This window comes from Neolamprologus multifasciatus, chromosome 12 (genome assembly GCF_963576455.1).
Source record: "Neolamprologus multifasciatus chromosome 12, fNeoMul1.2, whole genome shotgun sequence".
In the NCBI taxonomy this organism is placed as follows: Eukaryota; Metazoa; Chordata; class Actinopteri; order Cichliformes; family Cichlidae; genus Neolamprologus; species Neolamprologus multifasciatus.
The window spans coordinates 17,717,073-17,744,878 of NC_140450.1; the positions used below are offsets into that span (position 1 = coordinate 17,717,073).

The window sequence follows — 27,806 nt, forward strand, 5'->3', positions numbered from 1 at the left end:
TTAACTCAAGGTCCACTTGCTTTTTCCAGAACTGCAAACAGAACCTCATGATCTTCATCAGCGGATGGAGTTTGTTCAGTTGAGTCACCTGATGATAATCAGTCATCTCCATCACAAGTGAGTGAACTTTGTACAGATTTGAACACCACAAGTTATCCAGGAAAAGGAACTTGAATTGAGATCATAGAAAACTACCTACAGTATCATTTCAGCACAAAAGAAACACTGATGCTCAATCTTTCATAAACAGACTTACCTTAGGCTCCATGGAAATGAAACTATGGCGACCACGGCTGGACAAAGTCGACCTCTTAATAGTCCGACTATGGAAGAAGTGATAGTGGTCTCTAAGATCCCCAATCTGCAAAACACACAAACAGACTATTCATCACCACTATGCCTTTCTCTGCTATAGTCTCCTAAAAAGTGAGCTTCATTTTTAATGCTGCTCACAGTTTTCTAAAGTCAAGGCGCAGGTCTCGCCATCTTCTCACTGCTGATTTATTCCCTGCTGAGAGCAAGACTATATTGTCAGAGAACCAGCACACAATGGTTGGTTTGAACGTTAGCAGAAGTGGAAGTAACAGAAGTTGGGAGTTATGTCTACAAGAGGAAAACCAAGTTGGATAGTATCTGCAAGTCATCCTTGAACTTCTTGTCGTAGCTGTTCTTATAGCTACTGACATGAGAGGTTCAAGCTCTGGACCCAGCACTTTGCAGCACCGCTAACAGTTAGTTTAGTTTTTGTTTGTTTTCTAAAACAAGTGGAACTTGTGGAAAGGATATATACGTGAGCCACTGTCATTATTTCAGGGCTCTTAATCATTATTGTTTAAAATAGATCTTTATAACTCTTTATGGCTGCACGGTTGTTGCAGCGCTGCAGAAAGAATATGGGCCTGTCATCAAAAGGCTGAGAACCACCATAGCTTTAAGTATTTCAAAACATTTTTCTAACAAAGGTCATGTTTTTGCATTATAATGACATTTTTCTATCTTAATATTTGTTTTTCCCCAGATATTATACAGAAACCACATTTAGGCTCTTAAATCAATCAGATAAAGGACAAAAGGCTGTGAACTTTAAAAAGAAAAAGAAAAAAGAGGGACAGTGAGGGGCAGACAAGTAAAGCAAAAACAGACAAACACAGAGAGGCCAGACAAATGTACAGATAGACACACACACATAAAGATTTTGAGTGACAGAGGATCCACAGACAGACAATGTTAGACGGAGAGCTGCTGGTTGGTGATTAGTTTTAATAATTGATAAAGACCAAACAGTCCCTCAGATGATCAAACTGTCATGGCTACCAAGGGTCCTGTGGTATGTCACTGATCCTTCCACTGCCACAGAGCCCATCAGATCAGCTTTCGGCTCATGTACCGACACACACTCCAAATTAGAGATGGATAAAATGAGAGCCAAGAAAGTGCCAATAAATCCATGACTTTCAGTATAACATCTACCCTTCAGCGTGCGTTTTCAATTTTAACTTGAAAAACAGCTAAGCCTACAAATATGGCTTCCCTTGTTGCTCTAGATATGACTGTGTGATCATATGGGCAGGCACATTACGGTAGACTGAAATTTTATCAGAATAATTCAAGAGTGAATCACAACTTCTACTTAACTGTTGGGAATTTCACATCTCAGTCCTGCAGAAAAAACACTTCATCAGTGATTCATGATGTCTTACTTCTCCAGACCTTTTTCACTAGAAGCAATAAATCTCCATATCATCTATATTTCATGAACAATAGTACCAAGAAATGCCAAAAGGTGATGTGCGTTTTCCCTTTAGACCTTAATGTTTCATACCTGTAAGACTAATGTCTCATAACAGGACAAAGACTTCAGGACAAAACACACAGGCTGAGACACTGCGGTACTTTGACACCTTCTTGCTTCACAGTGCAAACACTGCAGCTTTATCACGGCCTCTCAAACAAATCGAGGACAATGCTCAATAATCAAATCAATCATTTTTTCAATGGAAAAATGATCGTTTCATGTGTTTGGATTATTAGCGTTGTCAAAGACAAAGGTGTTACTCTAGACATTGCACTTGTTTAGTTACCTCTAGAGTAACAATGCTCATTGGCCTGATGACTCTAGGTGTTAACAAATACTACAAACTGCACAAAATATGTAACATGTTGTTGATGCACACACTTCCTGCACATGTGTGTCTCTAGATTACGACCAGTGGCTTTCACGGGCTCTCTCATCTCCTCAAAAAAACACCAATTTTAACAGAGATCCACGTCTGAGGCCTTGTCAGCTGATTTAGACTCAATTTGGGCCAGTGTCTTAGTCTGGGAAGGGGGCTCCATAGTTAAGAGGATTACCCAGAATTCCCCAACGAGGTGCTCCCTCTCTCCATGCCAACTCTTTTCATCCATCCGTCCATCTATCGTCCCTTCTTTCACTCCCTCCTTCTCCCATCTCCCAGTGTGTGGTTATCTTTGTCTGTGCTCCTCTTTCCAACCCTGTGAAGAAGACCATATTGTCCGCCACACTGTTTTCTATCCATTCATCTCCCCCCCCCCCCCCCCCCCCCCCTCACAAATTTAAACTCCATCTCATTTAGCGGCTATTCCCAGAATTATTTCATTACTAGCCCCAGCAAGTTTTTTTTAGATTTACAAACGCTTGGCAGCTTGAGTTCTTCGTGCACATACATGAGTGCTGCACTGATATCAGGAGGACTGGGGGGGTGTTAGAGTTCACATTAGGCAACCAAAAGTGTGTTGCTATCGCTCCCATGGGAGCGGCTTTCGGCTGACCACCAAACCAGGAAGTGAAGTAAAAACTTGTCTATGAGGTGTCAAAGTCCAGTGAGCCTTCCTGTATTGAGATGGAAATTAGGGCGAATGGTGGGGGTTGGAAGCAACACTCCACCACTCCACAGGAAAATTCCTATGGGGGTGGTATAGAAAGAGGGGGGTCCACACATTAGTTCCCGTCAAAGAGAGGGGATAAACGAGGCCATTAAGGCCTACTCTCTAGGGTGTATAGTGGGTGGGCAGGCTGGATAAGGTGGAGGGGTGGAGGTTCAATAGCTGTTGACTGGACTACCCCACAACAACCTGTCAGAATGCCCCCTCTGTTCCATGCTGTCTTCATGTCGACCGCTGACAAGTGCAGGCTTGAACTGCCCACGTAGTTCAGTCGTATGTGTGAGGTCCACATTTGTGTGCCTTCTCTCTTTTGTTAAAACAAAACAAGTACTATGCTAAAAAAAAAATTTTTTAAACATTTCCTAAAACCACATTTGGACAAAGCTAACGGATAAATTCCTCATCTGGTGTTTACCAATAAAATGACAGAACATAAAAAGAAAGAGGCACATCTGAAGCCAGTGTCTGTGCGTGTATGTTCTTCACCAGATGGATCCAGGAGTTAGTTTACACCATGTTAAGCAATGGCACCTGCATTTAGCCTGATGCGGCTGATCTAATCGATACTGGAGGGCCTTGAACAGTGGAATTATGTACAGTATGGGGAATTAAAGAGAAAAAGACAAAACAAAAACAGCTTGAGCAGCCCCGTTTAATAGGAGCAGACTGGAAAGAACATGTTACTATATAAAATGGTGTTTGGCTCACACACCAGGGACTTTTGAGTGAAATCTTACACAGAGAGAGAGAGAGAGAGAGAGGGAGAGAGAGAAGTCATTTCCAAGCTCATAAACCAAACAGCACTGCTAGCCGTCACTGGGGTGCCAAAACGACCAAGCACATGAGACTTCGGTGGAAACACCATGAAGAGGCACCTGTTGTGCCATCCTGCAACTGGTCTACTTTCTTTGTTCCTTAAAGCTTCTCCTTCCCTGGTCTGTTGCAGAGTTAAAAGAACCCGAGTTGCCTCAGGTTTGGACTTCAGACTTTGAGGTTTAATCGCGCAACTTTGCCGCCTTGGAAGAGGCATATTAAGCCCAATTTTAAGAGTTGACGAACACAGAGAGAGACACAAATTAGAGGCAACTTTGACCGGATCAATAAGCAGTAAGACACATACCTGTCCCATGTTTCTATAGCCGTATTTTTCCGCTATCCGGTCAGCCAACTCGGGTCCCCCGGCTATCCTGACTGCCCAATGGTTGGTGTAAATCCGAGCTTTGCACGGCGGGGACGCAAAGCCGAGGTAGAGCGCCAGGACGCATAGCAAGCCTCTTCTCCAAGCGGCGTTGTGGACCATCTTTTAAACAGACTCTTCTCCTCCTCCTCCTCCTCAGCCGACCAGGCAAACAACCAAACTTCTCTTCTCGCCGAAAGAGGCTCTCATAGAAACACAAATATCCCGGCAAAAGAACTGAGAGAGAGAGAAAGAGAGAGAGAGAGGGAAGGAAAGGAGGTCCGAGGGGGAAAAAATACACCTTATCTTCAAACCTCTCTTTTTCACATGGGGGAGTTGGAAGTTTCGTGCGTCTTCTCTCTATTCCCCCCCTCTCTCTCTTTCTCTCTCTCTCTTTTTCCACGGTGGATAGAGAGGAAGTGTGTGTGTGTGAGCGCTGTGCGTCTTCTGCGCGCAAAGTTCGCGTACGTGTGTGCGCGCAGAGCTCCTCAAAGCTGATTTCTGCTTCTCCACGAACAACTCGGATGTTGCTCGTTCAGCTCATCGGGCTTTCATGTGGCGAAATGGCTACAGCGCCTCCCCACAAATAACTAGCTGACACTCTGGAGAGTAGAAACAACTCAAGCCGCGGGGTTTCCCTGCCGAGCTCCGCTGGGTCTTAAAGACACTCTTCTTGGATCCGCCGCGGCTGCCCGCCTGTCTGCCAGACGCAGATCAGCCGCAGGGAGGGGTCAAACCGGGGGCTCCAAGGGAGTCCTCCAAGAGCCCCCTCACCCTTACTCAATACCCTCTCAAAATTAAGAATTAATTATCTCAAAGTCGAGTGGAAATTATAGAAATCGAACTTTATTTTTAATTACTTTTGATTTTGTCATCAATTGACTGACAAAAGACACTGTGACTGCAAAGAGTGAACATATCCGCTGATGTGTACCTTAGGGTAATTTTCCTAACTGGTGGAGCAAGTACCCCGGGGGGTATTACTGCAGTAGCCTGGGGGTTAAGTAGACAAATAGGTAAATTAGCCTAAGCAGCTTTGAGCAAAAAAGGTAACAGTTATCTAAAACGAATGTTTTAGGGGCAGAAAGACAAAAAAAATATGGATACATTATTTAAAATATTATTAATTGTTAATTGATTTTTTTTTTTTTATCAAAAAACAAGTATCTTAAAAAATATTTTTGATGTATATATTGTTAATATAATATATAAATATAGAACTATATGGATATATTTTTAAGTAATTAGGAAGTGTGCTGCTTAAAGTAGGCATAGGTTTAAATGAATTTGCTAAAGAACAGTTTAAATAGGCAGCCAACATAACTGGATCCAATATTTTAAAATATCAATATTGGAGATATGGGAAATGGCTAAAATTGCTCAGTTAAAGTATGAATAATATACACTTTTTGCAAGTATGCAAGTATAGGAATTTAAAGCTAATAGTTTGAATATATATGTGTACAGTACTGTGGAAATGTCTTGAGCTGCACCTCATTTCTTGATATCTATATATTTATTTATATTTTATAAGAGTAGTAGATGAATGGCTATGACTGACTGTTTGAAAGCAGGTCAGATCCTCTTTTAAATCTGTTCAAATAAATACATTTGAACTTGAAACATCTGAGTTTCTGGAGTCCCTGTGACAGTGCATGGGGATGATAATGATACAGAACTGACCCCAAAAGTGATTAGTATTATCAACAGATTACCTTTTATGTCTGTTTTCTTGATTTTGGGATTCATGTGGTTGTTAATCCCCCCAAAAAACACAGACAAACTTTTAAAGGTAGAAAGAAACATGTTGAGATTCTTCACTGGACCTGATATGACAATCTACACTTTTGATATTCTGCGAATTAATTTATAAAAAACACAAAGGAGTGTGCACTTTACTTCTGCTGACTCCGATGGGAGTGCTGTTTTCTAACGATCGACCGTTTCGCAAGCTTTCCCTGACTGACAGATTTTTACATGTTTGCCCGTGTATCACATTTCAAAAGCTGTGGTGTTTTTCCCTTACTTTTCACCCTGAAAAGTTCACCAGCTAACAAGATGGCTCATTATACTTTGGATGCAGCTCGTTTTTCCCGCACCTTGAAATCTGCTTTTGAATGCATGCTTTGTCAGTCTCTCTGGCCAATATTGACACAGACATGCCAACGTAAAGTTGAGCAAACTATGACCTTCACCTCAGCCATCATCCAATGAGAAACAACCACAGATGTGTAAATATTATTTATCCAGAAAGAAAATATTCTTCTTATTTACAGAAGATACCTAATCCCTCTTTTAGTTTTGTCAGTTTGATGATTCTTTACGTCACGATTAATGATTTGCCGTGCGGATTGTTTCAAAAATATCTTGGGTTAGTTCGCTTGAGTTGGGTTTGCTTTCAGCTACATCTTTGGATGCTCAACTGCCGCTTTGCTGTATGTCGGGGTTATGTGCCTTCCTCCAATACTGGTTTAATGCACATTTCCTTCTATATCAGTGAAGCTCTAGATGTCATGGCCCCCCAGATCACAGCCCAGGTCAAAGCCGAGTGAACGCTGTCATTGTGGAATGTGTTCAGAATTGAGCCTTTCATTCAAGGTCCTTGTTGATTGATGGGTTTTTGTTTTGCAGCAGTTTCCTGGCGACGTCCCTGTTCGCACTGAAAACTCTGTTCTGCGTGGTACACAAGTAAAAATCAGCATAATTGCACTAATTACAGCCAATTTTATTGCTGAATGGACCCCGCTGCCACGTCTCACAACAAGCGGGAGGACAAGACCATCTCACGGCTCAGATAGAGACGAAAGCGAGTTAAAAAGGCAGATCCACTGATCGCACTCCATTCAGCAGGGTGAGAAAAGAAGAGGAGACAAGATACAGCAGAAATTGATCTGGGCATCAAAATTGAGCACCCAGGTCACGAGACAGCCTTGAGCAATGGGGCCCCCTGGTTTCCATTCAGGTCTTAGCTGTCGCGATATCCTGCGTGACAGCTTCACAGCTCCCAGTCTTCTCCAGGGAGAGAACCGAGTGAATCCCAACAAAATGTCTTTGTCAACATCTGAGAGCGGAGCGGTCACACGAGTGTCAACAAACACTCCGAGGGGCATTCCTGTGTGCATTCCTGTGCCACTTCAGTGGAATAACAGGGTGAATCGCATGTTTGAAGCCAAACACAACTTCGGAGGGGGGGGGGGGGGACTCCACGATACAGTACAATAGAAGGCCTCAACAGGAAACCGCAGCCAACAAGCTTCATTCAACAAGGACACAGCTAATTTGTTCATTCAGCATTGAGCCCATCACTTCTACAGGGGAACGTCCCACATGATTTTTCTTCCATCAGCACAGGCATGTTATCAGATGTGAGCTAGTCATGTAAATGCATCCAAATTGCTTTCTAATGTCTCCACATTCTGTCATTGGTTTGCTTTTCTTTTCTCTCCAAATGTTCTGTTTTTTGCTCTTTACTTTCCTTCATGTACCTTTATGTCCCTTTGGTTATTTCCCATGGCTCCTTGGCCTATTACGTATTGGTATCTCTCTGGGCGGACGTCCAGGGAGCTGAGGCTAGCCATGCAACTTCACTTTGACCTTTGACCTTGTCGTTTTAGAATCCTGCACTTAGGCCACAATAGCACCTGCCATTCACCAACTTTCTCTCCTCGCTGTGCTGAATTTTATCCTCCCATATAACCATCATTCTCCTCATCTCTTCACGCTTTCCTTTGTCCAACACATTCCAGGGTTATATAGGCTCCTCTGGGTGTTCACACACACTCTCTACATTCACTTGAGACAATGAATGTAGGGTGGAGACAGAGCAGTATAGCTAAAACTTTGAAGGTCCGAATCTGTGAATGTTGTCACCACCAGTTTTCTGTGTACTTATCAGGCAAAAATGACTCAAATAATCTGCAAAAACAAAAAAGTGTTTTTTTTTCTCAGTATTAAAACCAGCTTCACGAAGGCCCAGATCTCTGTGCTGCTCAAACAGGCCTGAACCAGCTGTGTATGGATGTAGGACCTCTGGAAGCAGGAAGCTGGCAGAAGAGCTTCCGTGAATTAGGCTTGTTCCAGTATATCCCACAGACTGGGATCAGGGACATTTAGGGGCCCTTTCATCACCTTGATACTTTGTCACGTTACACGAGTTGAGCTGTTTTTTCAGTGTCACGGGGCACTTTGAACTTTTGAGGAACAGCATGCCGCTGCCATGTGAAGCATGTCAGGTTGATATACTGATAAAGACAGAGTGTCTGCCAGTAAAATAATGCATTGTAACAAAACGGTCAATGTTATCCTTGTCAGTGGTTTTCACCAGCACACTCAGTCTGAATATTTTGATTTTCATAAGAGGATTTATTTGATACGTTCCTGTAACAGTGATCCACCCAGTCTGGGCTCCTGGGTCAAACATCTGTGTATGGCATGGAATTAATACCCACATAGGGCAGTTATATACTGCCACCAGGTGGTGACTGATAAGTTACACACAATTGCAGTTGAACTCGTCACCATTTCTAACCATGCCTTCGCCTCTACACAAACAGAATTAAACTTCCTCACTTTGATTTTTTCATATGCTATACCATGACATCACTCAAAAAAAAAGAGGTTCAGAACCATTGCTGGGACTAACCTTGACTTATCAGTTTGAAAATGTAATGTCTCATAAAACTATGAGGGCCTCAAGTGACATCATAGTTCACCTTTAAAAATATCTTGTTCTCTTTACGTGATGGTACTGTGCTGAACGTGCACAAGACTAACAAAGTCACCGTGCATCAATGCACCGTGCCGCACAAATTCAGCCACTTAAAATAAAAGGCCCTGTCATAGAACAAGGATGAGATTAATACACTTTTAAACGTGCATAAGTTTAGCTTTCATTAACATCACAAACTTGGTATTTTATGGGAAAAGGAAAAAGAGTGCTATGATGGATTCACTGTAATCAGAGCCACCTGTGTCTTGCTCAAGCTGGGCCACCATATGGCCAACTGGCTTAAAAGACTATTGCAGAGAACAGTTACACTGACCAGATTACAGAAAATGCTAAACTTGCGTGTCAGGAACCTACTCTGCTCTGAATCTCATGCAAGTTTAGAAATGGAAAGAAAATATTTTTTCTTGGACTTGAACTTAGGATGATTTTTATCATTTAACATTGTAGCATACAGGTATAAATTAGACCAAAATAGGACAGCAGTAGTTCTGCTACTTAGAACTGAACCACAGCAGATGGCTCTGGAGGTTCAATTTGGCCCAGATTTTACACCTCATGCCTTCTTAATGGACTCTAATTTATCTGAGCTTGGGACAGCCTGATTGTTTGTGTCTTAGTCTTGAATCAGAGTCTAACTACTACACCATGGAGCCATCTTCATTAACAGTCATTCACTGTCAGTGGGCGGCACAAAGAACAAGAGCAGATTATTTAACAATAGTGATCAAATATGCCCAGCTGGGGAAAATATGCAATCTCCACATAGAAAGCCTCCAGTTTGCAGAGGGATTGACACCCTGGAGCCTCTCACTGTGAGGCAACAGTGCACACCACTGTGCTGACAAAAAATGACCAGTTTATCACTGGTAACTTTTGTGTTTTAAGGACAATAGACATTCATCCAAAACAAATTTGGACAAGCCTAAATAAACCCCAGTAAATACAAGTAAATATGTTAAGACACTGAAAATGAGTCTGAAGACATGGGTCAGTCAAGGAAAACCCACTTGATTAACTTGTGTAAATGTACATACATATAAAACAAGGAGTCGGTTACCAACTGCTCAGAACTTTATTTCGAGAAAATGAGGGTTAAAATTAAATAAAAATATAAAATTTAGATAGGCAGGTCTTTCTTTAAAGAAAGTGACCCCGGGAGAGTAGGCGGCTCTCCAGAGGAGAGGGAGAGAAGAAAGAGGGAAAAGACAGGAAGCTACAAAATGAAGCTCAGAGGGACGAGCCCAGCCATTCAGGAAGTCATGTATAAAAAGAAAAAAAGAGGAGACAGATGCAGTTAGTTATTATAAACCCCACCCCCATCTGAAGTGTCCTCAAATGCAATCAGTGCTATAGCTCTCTCCTTTTCTTTTCTGGTTTCTTCCAGGAAGTTTTGGGTCGTTTTTCTTCTTCACTCACTCTCTCACTAACATCTCATTTTGTCTCAATGTAACATCTTTTCCTGCAGTTTTGAAAAAAAGTAAACAAAAAGTCCTTCAAAAATAAAATGCAGCAACCACATTTCATGTTCTACTATTACATATACAGTATATATATATATATTTATATATAAATACATAAATATCTTACATGTACAACCAATTTTGAAAAGGGGGGGAAGAGAGAACCCAAAAGACTTAAGAGGACTTGGAGGTGGGGGGAGCAAGGCAACGAAGCCCATGGTTGCTCATTGTGAGGGTAGTGTGTTTGTTTTTCTGTTTTAGCTTTACACACGCAGCCTTTCAGGGAGACGAGGAGAAAAAAAAAACAATAAACAAACAAACAAAAAAAAAACCATATGGAAGCATTCCTCAGTTTGTCCAGTATGCAGAGCTGCTATAGCTGGACTTGCTGCCTTGGGTTTTCTGCTGCATGCTGCTGGACTGACTGCGCTGACCAGGACCGCCCTATTAAGAAAAAGAAGTCCATTCAGTGGATGTGTTTAATTTGTGTCATTTCAAAGTGCTTATATTATTCATTTTAGTCAGCCCTATTCTATTAAACTTATCACACAAGAGGGTGTAGATTCTAAATATACAACAACAGTGGAGAAAACCAGGAATTATCAAGGAGAACCTTTCAGTGATGATCGATAGTGACAGGGCCAAATAAAATCCTTAAAACTGCAGTTACGATTCTGTCTCTCGATGCACACAAAACATTCGACAGGGTTTCCTGACAGTACTTGGCCCATACACTTGAAAGATTCAAATTTGGGCCAAACTTAATTAAGTGGATACAGATTCTTTACTCCAACCCAATGGCGGTTGTACAGGTAAATGGAACAATATCAGCCAGATTTCCACTGGAACGTGGGTGTAGACACTGTCGCCCCTGCTGTCCGATATAAGTATTGAGCCTCTGGCGCAGCTGATTAGAGATGAACATGAAATTCAGGGCCTTACAATTAATGGAGAACAGCATAAATTGTCCATCTATGCAGACAATGTACTTTTATACATTTCAAATCCTGCAGTCAGTGTACCTCATTTAAAAGAAATTATTAGTACATACGGTTACCTCTCTGGTTACAAAGTTAATATTGACAAAACATTGGCAATGGATATAGGAGGAAACATTTCATCTGGCTTTAAATGGCCAAAGGAAGGTATCAAGTATTTAGGAATTCAAATTCCTCACTTATTATCAGACTTGTTTAAAGTAAATTATGAAGTTATAGTGGCAAAAATAAAAAAGACTTAGAGAGATGGACAGTCCTGCCTCTGTCTTTCTTGGGTCTGATTGAGAGTATACGTACGAATGTATTGCCAAGACTTCTATACCTTTTTCAAATGCTGCCTATAAACATTCCCAACTCTACATTTGATAATTTAGATAAACTTTTTTCCAAATTTATATGGCAAGGCAAACGCCCAAGGATCAAGTTCCAAACATTAAAACTGTCAAAACTGCAGGGGGGATTGGCTGTTCCAAATTTGAAATATTATTTCTGGGCAGCTCAGATGAGACCCCTGACTGTATGGGTGCGGGATCTGTCTGAAACTCAGTGGCTAAACATTGAGAAGACAATGTGCGAAAGATCATTGGAATCCCTGGTTTTTTCTAACATTTCAATTAACACTAAAGATTTGGCGAAGACTCAAACAATCATTCGGTCTTCCAAAAGAAATTTCAATTTTATGCAGGGTTTTTCTCCTATTGTGGAAGACTCTGGCTTCGGAGCATGGTCACATAATGGGCTTCATAAACTTTGTCATGTTGTGAGGAATGGGGACCTGAGCTCATTTGAACAGTTGAGAGGTCAGTTTCAGCTCCCTTCTTCTGACTTTTTCAGATTTCTGCAGCTAAGAAGTTTTTTGACAAAACAAAGAATGGAGGCAAGTTTTGGAACCCTCACCCATTGAGGAAATATTTCTAAAAATATTTCAAAGTAATTCCTCCCCAAAATTAATCAGCAATTTCTATAACGCATTTATGAGTTTCAGTACAAGTGCAACTTTGGATATTAAGGCAAGGTGGGAAGCTGAGAATGGCACTCAAATCTCAGAGGACGCCTGGGAAGAGGTGTTTGGTGAAGCCCATCTTGTGACTAACTCTGGGCTGTGGAGAGAATTCAAATGGAAGGTGGTCATGAGATATTTTAGAACCCAGAGATAATGGCCAAAATGAAGCCTACAAATCCTGATACCTGCTGGCGAAATTGTGGTACTCATTTAGGAACCCACTCACATATATTCTGGTCATGCCCAAAAATCTGCTCATTTTGGAATGACATCTTTAGAGTTCTCAATACAGTTTTCCAACAACCACTAACAAAAGACCAACACTTAGCCATTTTAGGAGTATTACCAAATGGTTTTGCAGGAAACAATAAAAAGTATCTCTTAAGAATCTTGCTTACAGCAGCACTAAAGTGTATTACTACATGGCTGAATCTTGACCCACCTTCATATAATATGTGGATTGATAAAGTAAGAGAAATTTACCAGATGGAGGAAATAACATATGCTCTGCGGATTCAGAGAGAATTGTTTACTGAGCGTCGGCGACCCATACATGCTTTACTGTTTCAATAACTTAGCATGTCTTTTAATATTATGTAAAGTTGTTTTTTGTTTGTTTTTGTTTGTTTTGTTGTTGTTTTTTTTTTTTTTTTTTTGGGGGGGGGGGGGGGGTTTGCTTCCCAGTTTTGTGTTGTGTTTCCTAATTGCAGTTCTTATTGTAATCTGTATTTCTGCACTGCGGTTCTTGTGAACATTGCAATGTTGTAAATTATAATAAAAACTGAGTTTGAAAAAACAAACTGCAGTAACACAGGTGCAGAATTTAATTAGATTTTAATTTTAATCAATTTTTTTCACTGGTTGCAGAGGGTTACCTGTCCGTCCTGTGTGAGGTGATGGTGCAGCAGCTGGGAGTGGGGCTGTTGGTGAGGAGGCAGAATGTGCAGGAAAGGTGCAGGGGCGTAGCCAGGCGCACCACCAGGGTTCAGGGGCCCCGTTCCTCCTAGTGCTGAAGGCAGGCTGAAGGGAGGTGGTGTCCCTGTGTGGAAGCCCTGCTTGTCAAATGACTACAAAAAATAAAAAATAAAAAACGAGGACAAAAGATTCATTTATGTCTGGCAAAAACAATCTAATCCATAATCTTTCCATTTAATATTCTTCTGAAGTCAAACAGTTCTTCATCCAAGCTTTATTTAAAAAAATTTGACATTCAAACTGAAATGCTCACATTTCTTCATTTTCATTTTACAAGCAGAATCATTTAAAGAGGACCTAACTGAGCTTGATTATGGTAATATATGTAGCCAAAGTTTGTACTAACCAGATGAGTATATGGACTAAGGCATCAACTAAGTCAAAAGTTGAGACTTCAAGCTGCTCTGTATGTAAAGTCGCATGCAAACTCACAAACATAAGCTATGAGCAGTCACACGTTGTTAGCATGTGGCTGTTAGTGAGTTCTTCAATGAGTGAGGAAGCTAAAGAACACTACAGGGGAACCGTATCAAAGAGTTCAAGACAACAAACCTAACAAGACATTTTAATCAATTTCACCAAGCCAACGGTTTAAAGAAGCTAACAAAGTGAAAGCTATGCAGAACTCTGAGCCAACCACAAGCCAGCAGCCTTGGTATGAGCAAAGGATAAAAACAGTCATGTAGTGGGCTTTAAAATAGGGTGGAGACTGGATGAACTGAGGAAATGAACTTAAGACAGTGTGATATACATGAACAGTCTGGAAATGTGAATCAGACAGCTCTTCCAATTCAAGAAAGAGAATTGTCAGAAAAACATTATCGAGCTCTTACATGGTATAATCCAGTGGTTCCCAAACCTTTTTTGCTGGGCCCCCCTTGTTTTACAGGAAAAATGTTCGCGCCCCCCTCGCGCGCACGCACGAACATATCCTCCAACCACACACACCCATATTTTGCTCCATTGCGGTTTATTTCACACCTCAAACATTTAGTAAACAATTAAGCAAATACAAGTAATCTGCAATAAATTACAGGCAGTAATAAAATAAACTACTAACTCTTTTACTCTACGTCCACACCTACACGGGTATTTTTGAAAATGCAGCTGTTTCGTCCACGTAAACGGCGTTTTGAATCACCGAGAACGGAGATTTTTTAAAACTCCTTTTTTGCATTTACATGTGGACAGGAATACAGAGTTCAAAGGTGCCTTTTTTCACGTCACGTTGTGTGCACGTTATTGTTTACATGAGATGAATTGCAGAATGGCAGATAGAGACAAAATACTGTTAATCTGACTATCTGCAGGTTTTACACGCAGTTACTGTCCCTCCATTTAGAAAGGCAGAGGCTCATGGTGTGATTATTTTACATGTAGTTGTTTTTTTTCCCCCTGTGTAATAATATTCAACATTGCTATCAATACATTTTTCAAAAAATTCCTCTGCAAAATGGGTTCAAAAACATAAACAACTGTTGGCTACGTGATTTGAACCGGGGAATAAGTCGTGGCAGGATCAGCCTGATGTTATTTGTATCCCGCTGTAACTTTACTGTATAAAGAGCAAACATCTCCAAAATGTCAGGAGTAGTTAGTCATTACAACAAGTGTTTGTGAACTAAAAATCAAGAATGTGGGATACTGTTTGTCCGTGATTTAAACAGCCCAGCGCTGCTCCCGACAAAGGGAAAACCAATTCTGCAGGGAGACCTACCTCGGCACTTGTGCAGGTGAAGCCAAAGGGAAGATTTGCTTCACCATATTTTCTAGTCTTTGGCTTAGAATGAAGTTGGTTTGGAAACATATTCAGCTATGCTTCATCTCCTGCTTTGCGTTTGTGTGGGCGCCCGTGCTAGCAGTGTCCAAGCGTTGTTTTTTTTGTTTTTTTTTTTCCTTTTCATGCGCGCCCCCCCCTGCAATGGCTCTGCGCCCCCCCCTAGGGGGCGGGCCCCACACTTTGGGAAGGTCTGGTATAATCCATTACCTTTACAGCTTAGTATTTTTCCTGTCATTAAATAGAAATGCTGGCATCCATCAATGAGGTTTTAACTCCTCCCCTCAGTAGGAAACATTTGGACAAATAACGTATTTTTACCAGTTAACTTTGCACCACACATTTAAATGATTAAACCTCTCTTAAAAAACGTCATGCAAAACACAATGTTTTAGATATATACAAACAGATCATGCTTAGATGTGTGGACCACACACACACACACACACCTGTGTTTTGCTGTAGATTGAACCTCCCATGTCAGGTACTCCACCACTAGTACCTGAACCTGACAATCCTGGTGCTGGAAAGAAATGAAAGAGGGGGAGAAGGAAAAAGAGGAAAAGACAATGTTGGGATTTCAGAGGGAAAGGAGGACAAAAACAGAAAAAGCAACAACAAATCAGTGGGAATGCATAAAAACAAAACAAACAAAAAAACCAGCAGCTGTGTCACTTCAATGCTGATAAGCTCATCTTCTAAACTAAATGCCAGTTTCCACTGTTAGTAGGACACAGGCCAGCCAGGAGGAAGAAGCATAGTAAGTGAGGAGGAGCAGAGGCATGTTTCTCACTTCCGCGCCGCCCTTTAGCATGTACCCAGCCATTTGCACATGAAAGTACAATCACATGCTTGCATATACACACCTTTCTCCAGGACGCTCTCGACTGTAGAATCATCTGCAATTGTGAGTACACCCGTTTTTCCTCACTGGAAAACGCCCACTAACTGTGTGTGTGTGTTTGTGTGTTGTTAGAGTGTGCACCATGTGTCGTGCATGTACCTTTCCCTGGACCGCTGACTGCTGACTTGGCCTGTGACTGGGCAGTGCTTCCATACCCTGCCTTACTGTATTCCCCACCGTGGGCTTGAGACAGGTCATCAAAGGCTGAAGGGGGAGGAGGAAGAGTATAGAAGAACAGAGGAGGCAGAGCAAAGCAGAGGGGGGAGGGAGAGAGGATGAGGAGCAGATTTTGTGAAGGAGGAGGATGGGAAGGAAAAAAAAGGGGGGAGGGGGCAGGAGAGAGAGAGAGGCAGTAAGGTAACCTGACTGAAATGGCAGCTGTCTATACTGAGCTGTGTCCAACTTTAGCAGGGGGTTTGAGCTATGCATGCAGCACAAGCAGAAAAAACAAACAAAAACAAAACAGGCCCAACTCTACACGCACATGCAGCATATGGTGTACACGTGTAAAGGTTTGGAAATTCAGTTCACTTTCCCCTCCCACTAGAGACACCTTGATAAAGTCTGACGTCTATTTTTACACTTGAGTCTCAAAATACTCAAAAATAACTTTCCAGAAAGCCCACAATAATGCCAGCTTTTAAGCTAATTAAGCTTCATAACTACATTTTGTGTTGCTGAGATATCAGTTTAGTTTACTAATATATTACAACTACTATTACAATAATAATATAATTCTAACAAACCAGACAAAACCCTGTTTAGTCCAGGTCTTACCTGTGCCATATGCGTGCTGTCCATAACTTGGCTGATGCTGTTGGTGGTACTGATTGGAGGGGTTGGCCAGGCCCATTGCTGGCTGCTTGGCTGAGGCAGGAGGCACAAAGACAGTGGGGGCATACTGGAAAGCTGAGGGAACTCCAGGCATACCAGCATAATATGGCAGACCTGTGAAATGATGGAGGATGTGCAAATGGTTAATAGTGTAACAACCTTAAAATGACTGACATCGATGTGATTAAACATGATTTTGTTTTTCCCTTACCAGTGTATCCATAGCCAGGAGGGAGCGGGGGGTTGAGGAAGGCCTGGTTCTGTGTCTGCTGACCCTGGCTCTGCCCCTGCCCCTGTCCTTGTGTGCCTGTCTGCTGTGTCTGCTGGGGCTGTGACTGCACCCCAGCTGTAGACAGGGTGGTTGGAGGAGCTGGAGATGAAGAGTCATTCCTGCCAAACTTTGTTGCTTCACCTGAGCAGAATGAGGAGAGACAGAAGAAAGGTAAGACAAAAGTGGAAATGAACCCTAAAGCCTCATTTCTACTCTTATAACAGGTACTCCGTACACAATTCCCCATCAGTAAAAACAGAGCTCTTAGATGACCACCCTTTAGGCAACAAATACACCAGGCTTTCAGGATATTGTTGTGCTGGTGTTCTTAGGAAATGTCCTTCATTTGCTTCAAGCCATAGCAAAGATTAAAAACACAGCTTAGAAAAAAAAAAACTAAGATGCCACTCACCCTTTAAAAAAAAAGAAAATCACCTACAGGCAACAGAAAATTTCAGTTTAACATAATCTATAAAAAAAAGTGCTTAACCAAAGACATCAAGTCAAAATGATCAAGTACAAAGGAGAATAAAATTTGATCTACCTGAATATGGGTTATTAGCAAGTCCATCTCTACCAGGCATAGCAGTTGTAGCACCAGGGAATGTTACACCATAGTAGTCCTGTCCAGAAAGAGGAAAATAATTAATAATTAAAAAGACAAACAGCATTAACCTCCTAGGATCTGGCGTCCACATATGTGGACATCACATTTTGGGTTGTCTAGACCAAAATACTCATAGATATTTCTCATGTTAAAAAGCAACTAACATTAAGGCATTATTAAAGGTTAAGTTAAGCAACAGACTCACCAAAGGAAGACGCGACTGCAGCATTTGCAAGTCCTCATATCCATATATCTGCTGTTGAAATTAGGACAATGGTTATTTAGCAGATGTCAGAGTCTCTAATAAACATTGCTTATGCCTACAAAGCCTTTTATCTTTATTAGCTGCTAATGAGTGTATTCAGTACATGACCAAAATCTTCCCAAATGACTAAAAACCTCTATAGAATGAAGAGAAAATTCAATCCCTCTGTTCAGTTTCTGCACTTCTAGAAAAACCTGCATTTATTTATTTATTTATTTTAAAGAGGACACCCAATTAATCTATCTTTAAGTCTTTCCTTTCCCTTAAAAATTCATGCGATCACGACTAATACAAACAAGTAATTATATGATACAGTTAAATAGCTACCGGATATGCAGGGAGCAATCCACCAGGGCCCATGATGTACTGGTTGGCCAGGAGAGGTGGCACTCCTTGGGCCAAGTTGGGAGGAGCTTTACCTGGAGCAGACACCACAAAGGACATGTTATGCACTGAATGAACATAACCATTTATAGATAAGTACAGTCTCAGTTAAGTGTCCAAAACAGCCAGATTAAAATCATAATTCATAGTAAAAAAATGAAGAATTGAGTATGATATTTCAAAATATTTTAAAATAATGTTTTAACGTCCATTGTGGTGTTTTGGTAGTAAAGATCATACCGGAGGTGGTGGTGAGCAGGGGTGCTGTGCGGCTGCCAGCAGCTGAGAGTGTGGCGTTTGTGCCATTTGGAATTAGTCCAGGTGCTCCAGATGAATGCAGACCATTGGTGGCAGAACTACTGACAACGGGGGGAGCTGAAGGATTGGGATTAACAACCTGGCTGGACGATGGCGAAGTAAAGGCATGGATATTTCCGCTGCTACTCTCCTCGTTACTCGTCTGAAAGAATAAAAGCAGAGAACGCATTTTCTTTTTGTTTGTTTGTAAGCTCTGGAGCTTAGTTAAAATTTTGGATTAAAATAAAATTATAAAATCCAAACATACTAAGCATCTGTTTACCGTAAGGGAGGAAGTCGTAGAGAGGGTTGACCCAGATGATTGCGTACTGCTTGTGTGACTACAAAGAGAATAAAGCGAGTCTGTCAGCCTGCTGAAATCTGATAAATCTGCAGAAGCACTTCAAATTGGATGTGTGATCAGGAAGCAGGGAGATTCAGTGAAAAATATGTCCACATTAAATGATTTAGATATGTGCTTGTAAGCATCATCATCTCCAGGCAAAAACATCAAAGTGCAGCCGAGCCGCTCCTTACCTGCTGAGCGATGAGATGGATGTTGAGTGGGAAGCTGTAACTGCAGGAGAAGGGATGTGGTGGCCAGGGCTGCTGTCACTTGTCATAATGGGAGACTCAGTTTTCACTGTCCTAGATGATGCTGTGCCTGGTTTAAAATTAGAAAGATTCATCTGGGGCAAAATTTGGTCTATTTATCTTTTTTTTTTTTTTAAGTTACTGTATGAGAAGGAAAAGAATTGAACAGAATCAGGGTGAAAAAGAAAATGAGATGTGGTGGCTATAAAAACGGCATTTATCAAACAACAACTTTCGCTAAGATGCATCTTTCCATTTCCTCCTCAGCATTAAGCAATCAATGTTCATTATACCAGACTTTATTGGCCATGTGAGTGCATTTTTACATTACTGACAATAGTACTTACCGTCTTGTGTGCTCTGTGTCTTCATACCAGTGTAGCCGTTCTAAGAGAGAAAACGTTTAAAGACTTGGTTTCATCATTCAGCTTTCAGGCAAATAACATTTAAGTAGTTTATAAAATCTTTATTCTGTTTGAGACCTGAGAAAAAAAGGTTTATACTCACAGTCAGAGGCCCACCAGGAGCCGATGGGATATCTTTGCTCTGTGAGAACCCAAGATGAGGGGGTAGGGACCTCTGGACGCTGCTCTCCACCCGGCTGACTGTGGTTGGGGCTGAAGAGGAGGGTGGCACAGCAGCACTGGGGAGACCAAGGGAGGGTGTGGGTGTGGCACTAGGTAAGCCCAAAGAGGGTGAAGGAAAGTTGGGGTCCGTTACAGAAGATAAGCTGCTCATGTGTTCACTGTTTAAAGGACAAATAGAGATTTGGTGTTGGGGGAGACATAAAGTAGTATAGGGTCTCCATAAATAAATAAATAACATTAAATAAATGTAAGCAAAGTTGCAAAGGATTCCTGATGGAGTCACGAAAAGGCTAAATTTAATTTAATTTTAAAAAAATAAAATAACTTTTTCAATTCAACATCAAGAACTTTCTTCGGACAACAAGACTTTTCTGAATCTGAGGTTTAACATTTTTTTTAAAACCAAGTTTCCTGAATGTTTTAGGGCTCTGGGCTACACTGCAAAAAAAAAAGAGTTGTGGTGATTTTAGTCCCTGGAATTTAAAGTGTTGCAAATCACCCGGTTTGCCAGTATTATATCCACAAAATGGGGAATTAAAAAAACAAAACAAAACAAAAACCCCACACATAACAAATACCTCACATAAACCAACGTGCTTGCATGACAAACACATACCTCACAGCTCCTGGCTTAGAGAACAGGCTATTCTGAGGCGGCTGTGTGGGAATAGCAGTAGGAACTGGCATGGCTGGTGGGGCCTGAACAGGCGTGTGTTCCCTGGCCAACTCAGTTGGTACCATATCTGATGTTTCACTGCTAGCCTCAGACCCAAAGTCTAGAGCTCCAAACTGAACATTAAGACCAGACACATCTGCCGATCCCGGCATCTCCACTGCTGACGATGGAATCTAAAGACGACAGAAGGGCGAGTAATCAGAACTGATCTAATTTTTGGATTTGGGGTAAGTTTCTGTTCTTTATTACAAAAATATTGATTGTGAAAACATTTATTTTACCAACATTTTGTCAGTGTTCAATCTGAGTTAAAACAGTCCCATTAAAAAAAAAAAAAAGTAACTGAAGGTCAGGACACAATGTGATGCTGATTTGAGCATAAGCACCAGCTGCTGCTGCTCACTCAAGAGCAGATGTAGTAAAAGGTGAGCATGACCTCATGCTTGCAGCTAAGCAGTGGCTACTGTCCAAACAGTAACCAGAGAGGTGTGAAAAGTCACTATTTGTAACAACAAAGACACCGAGTTGAAAACAAAGCCAACAAAAGAACACATAAATAGCTGAATATTCTGGTCTACTGCTACTTCAAGACTAGCAGATAAACAAGCACCGGGAGGAGTCAAGTATAAACAGTCTATTCTTTAAAAAAAAGTTTGCATACCTGTGTGTGTAGTAAGGGGAGCATAAGGCTGTGGAAACTACCTCATTAAGTCTGCTCATATAACTGGTTAACTAGCAGACCTGCCTTGTAAACCCCTTAAGAGGAGATAAATTACTGACCTTCGGTTTCTATCTCCTCTTAGAATGAATAAAGCTCTTTTGTCATTTCTCGTTTACATTTTCTGCCACATAAAAAGGTTCCAAGTCTAAATATCAAAGAGGCTTACTTTTGAGGGAGGAGGCGCTCTGCGTCTCTGGGTCTTTATTTGGCGCTGAGGAGGCTCTGTGGTCAAAGGCTCCATGCCTGGCAGCTTCACTCCTGGAGAAGCGCTGTCTCTTACAGGAGGGACAGAGGACTCATGACCTGAATGAGAATAAAAGCACCACGACCATTCACCATGTCATTATAGTCACAACAACAATAGCACGGTATAGCAATAAAGCAACTGACTAACTCGACTTCCTGTTATGTATCTTTTTTGTAGGGGCACTACATATTTCACTGTCTCTCTCTACTCTATAGGTGGCAACAGCCTACAATCACACTTTTAGTGGTACAGGATAGTTCTATTTTGCAGGCCTACCTGGCGGTGTGGGGGCCTGTGGAGCATGTGCCTGGACAGGGCCCAAAGGCTCTGTGGTGGGAAGGATTGTGGACTGCTGTTGCCGTTGAGCCAGCTGGCTGAGCACCACTGATGGCTCTGGCTGAAGCTTCATCTCCGCTGAAGACAAAGGGAGACAAATATACATTCATTACCATGACTACAATACTGAAATTCACCATACCTCTGGGTTTTACTCCCTTCTTTAACAAATGCTTCCAAACCTAATAACATCTTTTTGTTTTGGATTCCTAACTACTCTGAGATAAACTTACAGTGTTGGGAAGTAACAGAGCCATTCTCCAGTCTTTGAGCCTTGTTGTCTGCAGAGGGAGAGGGGGCAGGAGCTTGCATTGGAGACTGCCCTTGGTCTTTGGAAATGCTGCTATTGCTGGTGGTGGCCAACATCTGACTGGTTCTTTGACCAAGCCGAGGCCCATTCAGCTGCTCTGATGTCCGGATGTCAGGGGCAGGTGCCTGCTTGGGTGCATTCAGTGACCCAAAACCAGAACCTAGGACTGAGGACTGACAGGGAGACAGAAGAAAAAGGCGATGAGGATATATCTAAATGTATATTGTATTAAGGTCTATAAATCTATAGAGTATAGTTATGAATACCAGTGCAGCATGTGCGTAGGTGGTACTGCCAGAAGCTGCATGGGCATAGCTGTTGGCTGTGGCATGTGCGTAGCTGTGTGTTGCAGTGCGTCCATTGTGATGTGAATTGGTAAACACCAGGCTTTGGCCTAAATCCTCAGCTGAGGGGCCATCGACTATCGCCCCCAAATCGGAGTCCACAGAACTCCCTACACCCACTCCAGCCTTAGGAAGTATGCCAGCCAGGTCCATACTGGGAACAAGCAGGAAACAGGAGAGCACACAGAAAGTGGAGTGAAGAGTGAAAGTAGAAAGGTTTGGAAGGAGGAAAGAAGGATTAACAGTGTTGATTAAATAAAATGCCATTCTCCAAAATTAAACAATTTCTATGTGTTCTTTCAAGGTGCCAATGACTTATGAAGGGCTTACTTGTTTCCAGGTGTGATGTGATTTGTTGGGGCAGAAGAGGCAGTGAATACTTTGGTCTCAGATAACTGTAAGATGAAGATATTAGTACAGCAATCAAAAGCCTCACAGAGCCACATCAAGTCACCCTTTAATAACAGGACTTAGTTAACTAACATCATTAGACAGCAACACTAGACTTTAAGCACAAACGTGCACATTTAAAGCACTGTAATACACTTTCAATGAAAAGCAGTGCCTTACATCTTCATTCCAGTCTTCTGAACTCCAGTCTTCTGGGTTGCCTCCCCATGTCCCTATTTAAAACAGAAGCATAGCCAAATTAGTGTTTTTGTAATTTCTTGTGGCAATTCTGAAATAGTTGAAAACTAGACATTTGCTCAAATGTAGAAAGTGGACACTAAAAAGTATATATTGCAAGAAAAATCAGTGTATGCCTGACTATTTTCTTTACCAGCTTCCTCAGCAGCTTCTTTGCCATCTCCTTCCCATGCCTCCTGGCGAGCTCCGGCGTTAGCAGAGTAGTCAGCAGGATTGAAGGTTCTGGAGTAAAAAAAAAAAAGCAGCAGTGTGAAAAGCAAAAAAAAAAAAAAAAAAACTGAGCGAATTGAAAGACATCTGTTTTTACTGATAACGGGAGGCAGAACAAATTTTCAATCAAGGAGATTAAGAAACATATTTTTCCACACACACTTGTTTTTAAGATATGTGCTTGTAATCAACATCATCACCTCCTTTTGTAAAACTTTTACATGATGCATATTCTTACCCCATTCCCTGCGAAGAGAACCTGTTACCAACAGCTGCTCTTCCTCTGCCACGAACCCCTGCAACTGAAAATGCAGCAAAACAACCATATGAACAACGCAAACCAAGTCACTTGAGTCTAAATTTCTCATTAAGCATTTTTAAGAATATCAAGCCTTGGGACAAACAATTGTCAGTGACTTCTCAGCTAAGTTTCCCATTAGTACATTGGAAAAAAATATGATTAGCAATAGATTCACTAAATTTTCATGTCAGGGCATGTGCACACCTCTGCAATCTAAAAACAGTTTGCTTGGGGAGTGGTTACAGTGATCCATCATCAACTCAAAACAGGTTGGGATGTTTCTGTCTGTTGACTTCATTTTAAAATTGTAGCTTCATTAAAATTTGTATCTGAATTTAAGAAGACAGGAGTAAGAGAGCCATTTTATACACTTTTTAAAAAGATATTGAATTGCAGACATGGACAGCTGAAGACAGGTGGTTCTTTTAAATCAACTGCCTAGTGGGCATGCATAGTTGCATTGTAAAGTAAATTCTCCTCAGATGAGTCTGTGCAGTCACAATAAACATGCAGACCCTCACACTTACTGATTATGAAATTTACATCACTCGACTCTGAACAAACCCCGGTGGAGTTGCAGATACAGAAAGTATCATCAAGGCTGTAGCAGAACTACTAAAAAGCATGAGGAAATGTTTTGACTTAATACTCTTAAATCAGCTCATAACCATCCACTTACAGTCACCATTTCCTGTAGGCTAAATCATTTATGGCACATAAATGAGGCTCTGTTGCTGGTGTAGTACTTTCTCTTTCGCTTTATTGTTGCTGGAGGAGGAATTAAACTCCTCGCTGTGCATCTTTGGCCCTGTTCCATTTTTGCATTTTAGTGACTGTATGCATCAAATGCCCATCCAAGCAAGCACATGGAATTGGTGGACTTAAATTTTGAAGCACAACAGACAAATACGATGCCGGTCACATCAGGGAACATGAACCTGGTAACTACAGTTAGCATTCTTTTCACGTCACCTTATAATCCAACTCTGCATTTGGATATGTTTAATAAATCTGACATGCGCTACTCTCCAATGCTTACCTCTACCGCGTCCCCTGCGTCCACGGTCTCCTCCTCTCTCACCAGGAGCCACATCAAATCCATTCTCCTCTGACCGACCTGAAATTCAATAACAACAAAAAATGATGAGGAAAATATGATGATGGAAAAGTCATAATTAACACTGAGCCAAAATAATGACATTATCCTCGATGTGAAAGATTACGTTTTGAATCAAAGGCGCACAACGTGTCTTTTTCTTACCCTCACGTCCTCGGCTGATACCTCTGCCCCTTCTGGTGGACCCTCCACGCCCACGACTGGCCTCCCTCTCTCCCTTCTTCTCCCTGCTCTCCTTTATCTCTGAAGGTCCTCCCTCTTTCCCAAGGCTGCGCTTCTTTCCTACAGTCTCCCAAGAGGTCTGAGAGTTGAACAGAACATCATGATGGTGCTACAAAATGCATTTGTACTTCTACTTTTGCATCATGATTTAGTCTGTCCCAAAACAGCAATAATCAATTCATATGTAAAAAGCAAGCACAACACATGTTTTGGGGATGGAACATACTTACTGTGTCAGAGGTGCTCTCCAGCAGGAAATTGATGGCTCTGTTTACATCTTCATTGCAGTCATGGAGGGCTACCATACACTCATCTTGAGTCTTTCCAGTGACCTCAATCAGCTGTGAAAGTCACAGCATAGGAAAAGAAAGAAAGAAAAGAAAACAAACACAGTTAAGTTTTAAATCCAGGAAAATATATCCTGGTGACCCAGAAGATAATTTCTCTATGCACAAAATATGAACAAACATTACCTGTTTGACTTTGTCTTCAAAATCAGCATCGTTTTTGTCATAAATCACTTGGGCTAAACGAATCTGTTCTGCTGTGGCCTGGCAAACAAACAGAGCTGAATGAGAATCAAGAACTATCACCATCTGAATAGTACATTGAAATGTTTTTTAAAACATGGATCGTTTATATATTTTTATGAAAAGTGGGTTAAAATCATTTAAAAGTGAAAAATTACATTTAAGACTAAGAGATACAATATTTTATTGAAGTTAAAATACTATTTTGCTTAATAACTCTGTATTTACAATGACAATCACCCACCTGTATCTGTTTCTGTTGCTGTGTTGTTTGTGTGGTGGTGGGCAGCGTTTTGTCCCGAGTACCCCGGGCTTGATTGCTGACCAGTGAAGTCATCATATACAGTATATACAAAACAATGTATGTACAAAATAGAAAAATCTGAAAGACAAAGGACACAGAAGCAAAGGTGAAACAAAAGCCAGATGGTACGGCATCATTACCCCTTAGTAAGAAAACAATAATAAATAAATGTGCAGTATATATAATTTGAAACTCAATGATGCACGAAGTCAAGGGAGGCCAATGCATGAAATCAATGATGCACATGAATATTTGGTTCTTGCACTATTGTATTTGTCTCTATTGCCCGCAACACAGCTGATTATGGTATCCTGAATGAGAGTTTAGAACTTGTGTGGGCATCTCTTTCTTGCTCTGGACCTTTTCAGATGCTTTTGCCAATTTTCGGTCCTTTTCTGCTGCTTTATCTTGTGGCATACCACCAGGTTCCATCCTAGGGCCCAACTTGTTTCCCTTGTATATGCTGTCACTTGGACAGATCCTAGTTTAACTTGGACTACATCCATATTATGAAGAACAGGATGGCAGCCAATTATCTGTCTATTAATACACAAAAAACTGAAGTTCTTATTCGTGCCCCTTTGGTCCTAAGGTAAGTAAAACTCTTGGACATCTTCAGTTCTCCCAGCTTTCAAATACCTGGGTGTTACTTTTGTTTTACTTACTTTTGCTTTAACTGCTGTATTTTATAATATAAAGCAGTTGTCACTTTTTGCTCTTGAAAATCGCAATGTAAGTAAACTTTCCTTACTTACAGTGCTGATACTGTACACTTAATATAAACAGACCGACTCACTAGTATACCATGTAAGACTATAACCCCCATCTGTCGCTCCCTACATCCCCGTTTAAATTTAGCCAGCCCAGAGGGGCCTGTTGGGTGTCAGCTTACAGCCCTGCCTTATTCTCCCACACAAAAACACTCAGTGCACCGCTATATTTTAATACTGGTATTAACATCTTTTATATATATCAAAAATGTGCATAAAAGATAGGCAACAACAACAGAAATACAGGCTTTTTAAAAAGGCGAAAAACAAAAGCACAAACACAGCCTGAGTAGTATCGAACAAAGCAACTGGCTGTAGCTAATAATACAACCAAGTGACAATTTGTCAGGCAGCGTGGGTTCTTAAATAAAATCCACAGGAAAGCGTTATCTGGCAAAGCATTTGCGTGCGTCGTACATATACAGATAGCAGTGTTTATTTTTGCCTTAATTATACGTATTAAATATCAGAGTCACTCTTATTTGTGTGATAAACTCGACAGAAGCATGAACCGCAGAGGCTAACGTTTATGTTAGGTCAAACTAGCTCACGATAGCAGCAGCCCGGCTAACTGCTAGTCTTTGTTCCGTGTGCGAGTAACACGCAAATTTATTCGTTAAACTACCACAAGCCGTGTGTAGAGTATCAGTATCCTAACATGTCTGCCAATATGTCTATTCTATGTACAGTCCATCTGGGGTAGCAACCAAAAAATAAACAAACGTGACAAGCGCTGCCATGCTCCCCTTTGTGTAGCCCAACGAGCTAATGTTAGTCACTTCATGGGAGATGTGGCTAACGTTAGCAACAAGCTAACAACTGAAACTAAAACGAGCTGCGTGGTTCGTTGACATTTCTAACTGTCCGTGTCCCTTAATATATTTATAGGCACATAATTCGGGGAGAAATGTTATTAAGATTTGTTTGGGCAGTAATCAGGAGCCAGAGACAGGCGGCATGCCGACTGCCCGGCGTGCGAACGGCCCGTCCGCATACAAAGCAGCACCGCTCAGCACGGATACAACGCAGTTAGTTAGACGACTAATAACCGAATAAGACGAATAATGTTTTTGAACAGGCCCATCGAGTTCGTTAAAATAAACAAAAAATACACAATAAAATACCTGAACTCTCAAAACGACTAAATAATAAAAAAATATTCAAACATAACAAATCTGAAGCTTTCGTTTACCTGCTAACACGCTTCGCTCAGCCAGCAGCAGCAGATGCTGTCACGTGACCTACCCCCCCGACACTCGGCGTTGTGAAACCGGCACAGCCAATCAAAACCCGCCAAGCCGGTC

General features: G+C 41.4%; 2 protein-coding genes across 8 annotated transcripts in view; both read right to left on the reverse strand.

Moving 5' to 3' along the window:
* The window catches only part of pcsk5b (proprotein convertase subtilisin/kexin type 5b), an 80,452-nt gene extending 75,749 nt beyond the window's left edge, over positions 1 to 4,703 (reverse strand). The window contains exons 1-2 of one of the 2 annotated variants that reach the window (XM_085179909.1): positions 4,025 to 4,703; positions 257 to 361 (exon numbers count right to left, since the gene is read on the reverse strand). In XM_085179909.1, coding sequence (XP_085036035.1) covers positions 257 to 361; positions 4,025 to 4,204 — 285 coding nt within the window. In that variant the 5' untranslated portion in view covers positions 4,205 to 4,703. The remainder of the gene's footprint in view (positions 1 to 256; positions 362 to 4,024) is intronic. The other variant, XM_085179908.1, reaches the window with a different exon arrangement.
* A 5,160-nt stretch (positions 4,704 to 9,863) lies between these two features.
* LOC146506739 (ubiquitin-associated protein 2-like) lies at positions 9,864 to 27,806 on the reverse strand. 6 transcript variants are annotated; one of them, XM_085179674.1, is made up of 30 exons: positions 27,695 to 27,806; positions 25,673 to 25,810; positions 25,372 to 25,449; positions 25,129 to 25,239; positions 24,821 to 24,977; positions 24,599 to 24,676; positions 23,497 to 23,560; positions 23,182 to 23,270; positions 22,971 to 23,023; positions 22,731 to 22,795; positions 22,323 to 22,554; positions 21,980 to 22,229; positions 21,687 to 21,824; positions 21,330 to 21,466; positions 20,383 to 20,615; positions 19,687 to 19,822; positions 19,527 to 19,566; positions 19,123 to 19,249; positions 18,854 to 18,926; positions 18,529 to 18,748; positions 18,232 to 18,323; positions 17,845 to 17,895; positions 17,577 to 17,655; positions 16,973 to 17,173; positions 16,705 to 16,875; positions 16,027 to 16,131; positions 15,890 to 15,922; positions 15,473 to 15,546; positions 13,147 to 13,338; positions 9,864 to 10,714 (listed from the first exon to the last, which is right to left on the reverse strand). In XM_085179674.1, the coding sequence occupies exons 2-30, from the start codon at positions 25,766 to 25,768 to the stop codon at positions 10,619 to 10,621; spliced, it is 3,471 nt and encodes a 1,156-aa protein (XP_085035800.1). In that variant the 5' UTR covers positions 25,769 to 25,810; positions 27,695 to 27,806; the 3' UTR covers positions 9,864 to 10,618. The 6 variants fall into 6 exon arrangements, with proteins under 6 accessions (XP_085035800.1, XP_085035797.1, XP_085035796.1 ...); XM_085179671.1 differs by having other exon boundaries at positions 18,869 to 18,926; positions 19,687 to 19,924; XM_085179670.1 differs by having other exon boundaries at positions 19,687 to 19,924.